We start from the raw sequence: 10,531 nt of genomic DNA, 5'->3' as shown, positions 1-10,531 counted from the left end.
ATCTTGGCGTCTTCAGGCAGAGGATGAGGCCCTGGCGGCTGGACAGAGGGACCAAACACTGTGCGTCTTCAGTCAAAACCTTCTTTTCCAGGTCATCTGAGGACAAAAATAAGAGTTTTTAGTTTTCTGCCCAGGAGCCACAAGCAATGTGCGTTCCTGAAACGTGGCGACGTGAGTCCGAACATGGTACAAATGTCGGTTTAAAACCATATATTTCCCCCTCCAAAACCTAAAACCAAAAAACCTTTTTACTAGACTGTTTTATAATTAAAAAAAGTCCAAGTTGGTTGGACAGGACAACAAGACGGCCCTTTTTGTTTTTGAATTGGCATCATTTTGTTTCTCCTCATGGTTCAGCTTGGTTTTAGATAAGCTCAACCAATTTCCACGCACTCCTCCACATTTTGAATAGACTCACTAAATGTAAAGAACGACCACTTTAATTTGACATTTGCAACGAAGAGCTCATAATACGGTTTAAAAGTGTTAAAGCGGTTTCCTTACCTGCCGTGAGCCTCTTGGCTTGGTTGCAGCACCAACACCTTACACTCTCTCTTGGCTATCTTTCCCAGTGAGATGAGGGCGTGGTCAGGGGTCGGTGGCAGGCGTCTGCCAATTGGAGGTCCTACGGGAGGATCGGCGGCCCGGCGCACCATCACGCTGCCGGTCCTGTAGCCAGCGGATGATAAGACGGGAACGAGCTGTAAATGTCTGCATAACGTCTGTGTCTTAACATCTTTTATACAAATACAGCTGGCCTAAACCCTCCGTACCTGACGTGGTTTGATCTGGACGGCTGCTGGTGGGAGAAGCTCCGAGATCGTCCGGGGCCGTGTCTCTCCAGCAGCTCTCTGGCTGATGATGGTGATGATGATGATGATGATGAAGATGGGGAGTTCCTCATCGATGACCGAGGCTCCATTGGGGGCGTGGACACCGAGGTTGTGAACTGGAGCTTCAGTTTCATGTGCTGGCTCAACTACGGTGGTGGGGGATAGAGAGACGGGAGTGTCACTGTTTATTTTTCTCAGTTAACTGATTTCTGTTTGAGTGCATCGGAAGAACCAGGCGGTACCTCAAATAGTCCAGACCTGAGGATCTGGAAGGCCACGATGAAGGAGAGGGTGGAGCCCTTCCTACACTGCCCCAGGTTGTTGAGGGGCGACTGGCACACCACTGCCGGGTGGGCCCTGTGATCCTTCTGGCCTGCTTTGTTAGCTGATGGACGGATGGATGGATGGAGGGAGGGAGGGAGGTAGGGAACAGGTGGTGAGGGAGAGAAGGGAGGAAGAAGGTGGAAGTAGATTAAGATAGAAAACCTGATGGCTTAAAGGAAGCTCTGCTACTTTTCTCGAGATGTTTCAACATTCATTGGCACGTTGTTCATGCCACACTATAGAGAGGCAAAGCCTTCCGGTGGACCACCACGGGACCATATTTTGGGAAAAAACTGCGAGAAACAAATAACTGTTTGATCCCGTGTGAATTTTTGTGATGAATTGCATTGTTTGTTTAAAAGATCGTTTCGCACATCAAGAAAGTCGCATTTTGTCAAAAACTGTAGAACTAAGACGAAAATACCAAAAGTGGTGTAAATCTCTCTCGGGAGTTGTGATGCCTGTGTGTGTCATATTGGGACATATTCACACAATAAAAAGAGTCACCGGATAAACCTCCTCAGGTAAGAAAACGCTACATTTGTGCATGGATATAGCCAAGTTAGCTAACTAGCTGGCTAGCCAACTAACTTAGCTATATGCTTAGCCAAAGTGACTCACATTGAGAAGAAAGATGTATTTCACTGATCGATGTCACAAAAAAACTAAACGATACAGCAACATCTCTATGACAGAGCTTTTTTTGACGTGCAAATTATCTTTAAAATGTTTTTTAAAAATCTGATGTTTATTGATGGCACAATTGAGACGGGATAAAAAAATATTCGTCTCTCTGCATTTTTTCACAAAATACGGTCCCATGGGGGAAACCGGAAGGGGCGGGGCTTCACCTCTCTATAGAAAAAAAGTGGTCTAGCAGAGCCAGCCCTATGTCTAGGTGGTGTAGGTGATTTGCTATAAGGGCGCAACAAAAAAATTCTAAATTCAACAAAAACCACAATGATTGGTGTTTGCAGAGGGCGCCAGCTAACATCAGGGGTCTGGGTAGTCTCTCTGTCATGGATTGAGACATGTATATATCATATATCATATATCATAAAATTGCAGTGAAGCTTGAAGTACTGCCAAATCTATATCAAGCAGCAACCTCCAGCGCTGGAAAATGACAACAGTTCCTCAGAATAACGACAATAGGAGTGAACTGACTAACTCACCAAAGATGCCTGATGTTGATTTAAGATTAGTCTTCAGATATGTTTTATTTACCGACATTATATTAGTTCCCAAATATGGCCATGTGTTGGTCATCGGATAAGCAAACATGTTTTTGGCTTCCTCCACTTTCACGCAAAAGTCACACAGCACTTCACAAAACAAAATATTCATTTTGAAGTACAAGGACGTGGCTCAGTATTTCAGCGAACACCAGTGGGTGATGATGGCTGCCCCATCACTGAATGTAGTTGAAAATTATCCCATCTCCCCAAGAGGAATAAATCCAGTAGGAAAGGGGCTTTAGTCTTGAGTGTCGGTGCACATTTAGCTTCGGGCTGTGACACAAAATCCCTCAATCCCAAGAAACGTAATGAGCAGAATCATTTTTGCACAGTAAGAAAAAAAATGAAAGAAAGATGATGAAGTCTGCGACTCACTGTCCGAATTCCAGATCAGCCGGACGGCCAGGAAGTCCTGCAAGTTGTTGAGCAGGGTGTATTTGACCCAGAAGTGCTCCAGAGGCCGGACCGCACGGGGACAGGAAGCGGTCATCACCAGCAGAGGACGGTCCAAGCGGATACTGGGCAACGAGTAACAACTGGAGATGTATCTGCAGGGAGAGCAAACGAGTGTTTCACTGTTGCAATGACACCTGGACAATTCCTGCTCACATGAACATTCTCCTACATGCCAAATGTTGAACAGAAGAGGCGCCGTTACCTTGTCAAAGGCAGTGTTGGAGTGTACCACTGTAACACAGCCACCAACTGGACTTCCAAACCCTACAGACACACACACACACACACACACACACACACACACACACACACACACACACACACAGATCTTTAAACACGTGATGAACTAAAACTAATTAAAACACAGACACACTTTCACAGTGGGTGACACACACACCCGCTGTGACTCACTCCCACATCCACCGTCCTGCTGACACAGAAGTGAGATAATCAGCCTTTTTTTTGTTTAAACGACAGAGCTTTTATAAGAATAAAACTATACATTGTTCAGCTGTTTTTTTTTAAGAGCTGACAAAATCGGACAAATGAGGGCAGAGACTAACAAACTGTTGGTTTTGGTGTTTTCATGGGAATTGTCGACAATAATCTCTTCTCCTTAAAACATAGGAATAAGGTATTCTAGTTTGATTAAATGTTTGACCTCTCAGTTCAGAGTAACATAATCCTAAATAGCGGTTGAATTGGGATTTGTGAAGGACGGGAGCCCTCGTCAGCTGAGGTTGGGGTCAAGACCACCTGGTCCATGAGACCAGAAAGTGGTTCCAGTGAAACCTGGAGACGATGTGTTCTGTGGATTCTACAGAACAACAATGGCACAGTTTTTGGGAAGAGATATCGCTGTGGAATTTTCTAAATGTCCTTTTTTTATGCTGAGCCACAAACTAAATTCCATTGATCTCTATTGTATTGGGGGCATTTGAGCAGCAAAAGTAAAAACTCCCCTTAATAAACCACTTAACACGGAAAAAATAATCTTGTGATTCTACCGAGGAAACGAAAATTTTTGACTTTTGCCATAAACACAAATCTACTTGTGTGATGATCGTGAAGTGAAGGAAGCCGCCTCCTCCGTGTCTCCTCACCTCGCTGGAGTCCTCCTCCGCTCTGTCTTGTAGCTGCAGCTGGAACAGGAAGTTCTGCTCCTCCAGGGCGCTGAGCGTGCTGGGTAAGCGCGACGACTCGCCGTCCATTCGATAGAACGACGCCATGGTGACCTCAGCCGATTGGTGGCTTCATGGGGAAGTGGAAAACAAAAGAAGCGTTTGTTTCGGAGACCAAACACCCTTCCTGATTTGATCCACATAACAGCACCGTGAATTCTGTACGGAGGAGACGACTCCTCCCCAGATAAGTGTGTGTCGTCATGCTGGGTTTTGTGGTGCGCTGATCCGGCATGACGGGAGAGCTAGCAGCTGTGTGACGCTGTACTAACAACATACTCAGCACAACGATGCTCACAAAGCTATGCTATCGTTTGCTCACTAGCTCTAAACACAGCTGAGGCTGATGGGAATGTACCTTTGATGTAGGTGCATACAGCTGGGAATTTTTGTTTCGCTCAACCAGCCACAATAACAACAAATACCACCAATGTCAACTGCTTTGGAGAAACAAAGGTTGTAAAAAAAGATTAGCCAAAAAACAAAGATTGTCTAGCTCAGCGTTTCTAGTCTACAGCGCACGTCAGTCTTCACTTAGCAACATTATGGCTGCGCAGAAGATGGAGCCTCCAGTGAAAAGCAGACTGGGTTACCCACCAGCCTCTCTTGACTTAAAATAGATGAACAACTAAATGTGCTCGAGGCAGAAGTTCAGAGCCATAACACAGTGGGGGAAGTGGTTTGTGCCGCAGCCGAGATTTGGGAAGTTCCTACGAAGGCTTTGAAACTATTCGTGGACGTGTGTTTAGACGTTGCTCAGGGTTACCAGCCCTTCTCAGCTTCTGGAAACCTGAGCAACAAAACAGTCAAGTCGAAGACAATGTTTTGTGTACTGCGCTGCCGATTGCTTCCATAAAGCGTGAAGAAGAGTTTGGTTAAGACGTCAGAATATTCTGCATCCAGCAGGAGATCAATAACCTCAGAGCGCTCCTCGCTTGTTTATGCAAAGTTAGATATTGAACGTTCAAATTGCGCCGACTTCCACGCTGCACATCCGTGGGTCCGCAGCAATATGGCCACCAAGTGTGAAGCGGATCGGAGGAACGGGTGTCGAGGTACGCAAATTACACACTTACATGCAGAAATTCCCTGCTTTACAGTTTGATAGCCCAATACCACCAGTCACAGGTTTGGCTCTAGGGGCCTGTGCAGCAAGCTGTGCAGCATAAGGGACCCTCTTTCCTACGACCCTCTATTCAGATGAGGAAAAACTCCCTGCTTTTGGACAGCTGTTTTTAGTCAGAGAGTAAACAGCCAGAGCTTACCAAACATCGTCGACGATGAGAACTGAGCCGTCTGGCATCATGGGGAGGTAGGAGGAGTTATAGTTAGGAAGGATCTTCACATCTCTGACACACAGCTCATCCTGAGAGCTGCAGTTCAACACTGAGGAGACAAGAGGGGTGGGCGATGGCTAAACTCAAGGAGTGTATGTTTACAGATCTGTGTGTGTGTGTGTGTGTGTGTGTGTGTGTGTGTGTGTGTGTGTGTGTGTGTGTGTGTGTGTGTGTGTGTGTGTGTGTGTGTGTGTACTACCTTTAAGGACAATCAGGTGTTTCCCAGAGACAGCCATGTGCTGACATTGGACACTAGGAGGTGGAAGAACATTCAGGATGGTGCTGACTGGGGATGAAAACAGACACAGAGGTTTAAAAAAGCGTGGCCGCTCGCCGGGTCTCATGTCTATGTCTAGCCTCATGTCTGGTGTCATGTCTATGTCTGGCCTCAGGTCTGGCCTCAGGTCTTGTGTCTGGTCTCGTGTCTGGCCTCATGTCTGGTCTCTGGTCTCGTGTCTGGTCTCTGGTCTCTGGTCTCTGGTCTCTGGTCTCTGGTCTCTGGTCTCTGGTCTCTGGTCTCTGGTCTCTGGTCTCTGGTCTCTGGTCTCTGGTCTCAGGTCTCAGGTCTCAGGTCTCAGGTCTAGGTCTCAGGTCTCAGGGTCTCAGGTCTAGGTCTAGGTCTCAGGTCTCAGGTCTAGGTCTCATGTCTGGTCTCATGTCTGGCCTCATGTCTGGCCTCATGTCTGGCCTCATTTCTGGTCTCTGGTCTCTGGTCTCAGGTCTCAGGTCTCAGGTCTCAGGTCTCAGGTCTCAGGTCTAGGTCTCAGGTCTAGGTCTCATGTCTGGTCTCATGTCTGGTCTCATGTCTGGTCTCATGTCTGGCGTTGAGAGAAACGGAGTGAGTGTACCCTGCGCCCTGAAGGTGCTGAGGTCCTGCCTGAAGGTGTGCATCGGACTCCGGAGCTGCAAAAGAGTCAGGTAGCCGTGTTCCCTCACCTCCACCGTCTCCTCGCCATCCTGCCTCCACACGGTCACTATGATCTGACAGCACAGAAAGGCAGAAGGTTTAGCCGACATCTCTGCTGTCCACCTTCATTTGGTCTTCCTGATAAGTTACACTGACGAGGAAGGTTTCAAACCGGTCTGATGTGCAGCTTTCCCCCCCCCCCCCCCCTCCCGTCCCCCCACTGTGTGTATATGCAGACGTGTCTGACCTTGGCTTTCAGTGTGTTGACCGGCAGCTTATCCAAAGAGACGGTGAGACTGAAGATGACCTGGTCCTCCAACACCAGAGAAGACTGCAGGACAAGCAGAGGACAGGATGTTGAGGGATCAAAGACAGAGAGTTGGTTTTGATAACGATATTCAGAATACATTTGCATACAGACTGTTGACAAACAAGTCTAACAGGGCTTTAACGTATCTAGAAGATGACCGAAAACTGTGTCAAATGCCCATTCCTGAGTCAAAGGGGACGTCTTCAAATGTCTTGTTTTGTCCAAAAAACAGTCAAGGGGAAGTTTTTGTTTTGATATTTTGACAGAAAAGACAGAAAAGACAGAAAAGCAGCAAATCCTCACATTGGAGAAATTGCAACCACAGATTGTTTGACCTGAATTGCAGCTGGGCGATATATAATATTGTGGTGGCAGGGGTGTGGTTAGCCTCAGCTGCGGAGGGGGAGTGGAGGAGCGATTCAGGGAACAGGTGCCGGTCTGTCTGTCTGTCTGTCTCCCATATAAAACAGTGACTGAGGAGGAGTGAGGAGAAGCAGGTAGCAGAGGCGATGCAGCCGGAACCGCTGACAGTCGAGGAAACGACAAACACAGTACCTGCATCTTACCTGTCAGAAATAAAGTGCATTAAGAAACCGCAAACTACCGTGTGTTGCCCTCTTTGTGCTGCCCGGTAATCGCGAGGCAATGGGGATCGTTACAAATATTGCCCAGACTGGAACAATTAATCATAGAGCCACATTGTTAATTCAATTCAGTTTATTTTATACAGCCCAACATCACAAATACAAATTTGCCTCTGAGGGCTTTACAATCTGTTAGCAATTAACTTTCTGTTGGACAACTTATAGTGCAGCTCTGCCGTGAAGTTATACAATTACTATTTAGCATCTTAGTCAAGAGCGCTTTTTGAATTATGAATTTATCAAATTGTAATAGGAGAATAATTATTTTTCATTTCTTAATATCATAGTTGGGAGCCTGTTAGGTCACTAATGGTCCACCACTGACCAAGCAGTCTGAGCCAACTTTTGGTACATGAAGGTTTTAAAAACTCAGAGCAACAGACACAGTTTGAGGTTGTGCACCCAGCCATCTACAGCCGGTACAGAGCCTCCAGTGTTGGTACCGTCTGAGTCGTCTCCACTGCCTGGAGATCTCCTCCCTATCTGCAGCCTGACACGCTAGAAGCTGGATACTGAAACTGGTTTAAAGCCCCTGAGGTCCTGACCGCACTAGCAAGTCTGGACACATCTGGAGCACCAACACCACTGCACAGACCAGGCAGAGCGGAGGCTGCTCAAATCAATCAGAAGAAAGCAGGTCGGTGGAGAAAGGAAGTGTATGAATGGCTATGATTTGGTTTCCCCCTCACCTCAGGAATTAAATAAAGCCACTTGCTGTCACACTGAATGTCTCCCCTAAACTCTCAAACCCTGAACCCTCAGGGACTTACTGACGTCAGCTGGAAAATGGTTGAGTGTGAGAGGCTGCGAGGGCTTGAACTGGTGTAAATATGAATGGGACAGCGCTTTGCTGCAACATATCCCGTGACTACATAACACAATATTGTGTACAATTGTGTATTTATTTTATACTTTGTATTCACTGATTTGAACGTCTTCCTCACGAGATGAGAAGTCAAAACGAAATGTTTGATGAATGTAAAAGAATACATACATATATATATATATATATATATATATATATATATATATATATATATATATATATATATATACACACAGTGTTGGGGGTAACGAGTTACAAAGTAACAGATTACAGTAACAATATTACTATTATAGGTAACGAAGTAAAGTAACGCATTACACTCAAAATATTGATAACTACACTACTTTACTAGACCTCAGTAACGCGCTTTCCTGCGTTACTCAAGACATTTCTACCAGTACGAAAAGTTCTCTTTTAGTGGCGCGCGAGTCACATGACACTTCCTGCATGAACAATCTACGGACCAGTATTACAACTGTTAACGCGATTGAGAACGCGCTCTTGCACCTGACATGTATATATTTTCCACACGTAACATCAACATTAGTAATCGTCAACAAGCACTTTTACTTTTCGGAGTAACTACCCCAACACTGTATGTATGTATGTATGTATGTATGTATATATATATATATATATATATATATATATATATATATATATATATATATATATATATATATAATTTCTGCTTGCATTCCTTATGATTTCATGTGTTTTCATCTTTAATCTGTAATGTTGTAGTGTAAAGGTATTTCATTGGGCTAAACGCCCACGTGCCTCTTTGTTTACCTTTTTTCTTTTTACTGTGTGTTTTACGTCATATTGCTATGAACTGTGGGTAATTCCCTTGAGCAAAGTCGGCATATAATGCAGACTTACGGAAAGGGATCATAAAGGACTCAACATGTCTGTTAGAGATCCCTCAAACACTCCACGATGTGACAGTGGGACAGCCCTAAACCCTCACGGACTTCGCGGGAGCGCGCCTCAAAGTCCTTGAGTCCTTAAAGGTGGAGATCGGGCCTCAGTCTCATGAGAGGTGAGGTGATGGCAGTGAGTTTAAAGGTCATCCAAAAATGTCCTCCGACACATAGACAAGTCGTTGTTCGCTTTAACACCGCATGTCGATGGTCAACACAGTGAGGAGCGCCTCACCTGATATCTTAACCACTCGGACATTTCCGTCTTACCTTCACCGGTTCCCTCCCAGACTGTCGCCCACCAGCGGCCGAGCTGTTGCGGATGAGACGCGGGCTGCACTCACTGAAAGTCCGGCTGCTCTCCGGCGCCCTTTCCCCCCCAGACTCCCTCTCTCCGGCCTCCTCTTCCCCGCTGCTGGTACTCTGGATGTCCGGCTGGTACTCTTCGCCGGGTCTCAGCTCGCGGCTCTCGGCGACGCTCGCGCTCGCCAGAGCGGACAGAGAGCCCGCCAGCTCCTTCCAGCTGTCGCCCCTCCTGCCCGCCTCGTTGCGGGAGCGCAGGACCAGCAGGAACTGGACGACCTCCCCGAGGTAGACGTGGTTCCGCCGCGGAAGAGACGCGTAGTCCGCCGGGTCGGACAGACTCGATATCGGAGCGGCGGGGAAATACATGAAGTACTCGCATTGTGATTCCATCACCGCAACTTTAAGTAACTACACTGTCCACCAGCTGCTGCGGTGTGAACAGCGCGAGACTGAAGTAACGTGGTCTGTTCATGTGGGGTGAAAAACCCCGCGAGCCAGTGTTAAATAAAACGATCTAACTAAAACAGTCGAATACTTTTACTACCACAAACAACATGATTAAAGTAATCCCTAGGACATCGATATCCATCTTCGCCGCTAAGCTTCCGTATCAATACAAACAACAGGCCGGCTAATCAAAAACAGATCTTTATCCAGACCACACTAATCAATCACCAGCCAACAGGACACACAGCCGAGCCGCGACTTTAACCAACAAAAGAACTGAGCAAAGTACAAAGGGAGAAGTGCAGTGAATGTGCAACACGACCAAGGCATTCAAAAGTACACCGATTAGATAAAACGGCACAGATAAAAAATAACCTGCAAATAAGTCAGAGTGGCACTATGACCAGTGTTGGAATTAGATATCTGTTCTTGAGCAAAAGTAGTAATATTGCAATGCAAAACCCCGACTAAACCCAGCTATACTGGGACCGTTTTTTGTAATTCCTTATCTTGTTATCTCGTTCTTGTCATCAATTAAAAAGAAAACCCAGTATATGATCCATTTCTAATTTTCCTCAAGGTGTCTTCTGTGAAGAAATTAAGTGTGTATGTTTTTTTATTTGTTTTGCAAAGCATGTTTTACCATATTTTTGTCGCTAAAGCAAAACAATTTTCACGTGGCGTGTTGGGTTATTTGGGACACACAATTTCCTCACATGGTTTTCAGCCATAATTAGATTATTTCAATGAAACTGTTTTTCTTGACCGTCAATATATGTCTAAAGTTGCTTGGTTTTAT

The 10,531-nt window shown here is 45.9% G+C and overlaps 1 protein-coding gene across 1 annotated transcript; it reads right to left on the bottom strand.

Moving 5' to 3' along the window:
- On the bottom strand, window positions 1–9,675 carry trappc14 (trafficking protein particle complex subunit 14; the record flags this gene model as incomplete). The annotated part of the gene is made up of 12 exons (XM_079215930.1): window positions 1–96; window positions 505–669; window positions 774–979; window positions 1,076–1,218; window positions 2,771–2,943; window positions 3,054–3,115; window positions 3,955–4,102; window positions 5,298–5,418; window positions 5,569–5,655; window positions 6,218–6,350; window positions 6,524–6,607; window positions 9,250–9,675. The coding sequence occupies 12 exons, from the start codon at window positions 9,673–9,675 to the stop codon at window positions 93–95; spliced, it is 1,752 nt and encodes a 583-aa protein (XP_079072056.1). The 3' UTR covers window positions 1–92.
- Between the last annotated feature and the right edge of the window lie 856 nt (window positions 9,676–10,531).

Source organism: Taurulus bubalis (genome assembly GCF_910589615.1).
Source record: "Taurulus bubalis genome assembly, chromosome: 3".
Lineage (NCBI taxonomy): Eukaryota > Metazoa > Chordata > Actinopteri > Perciformes > Cottidae > Taurulus > Taurulus bubalis.
The sequence above is the reverse complement of the archived record's forward strand: the minus strand, read 5'-3'. Positions and strand labels throughout refer to the sequence as shown.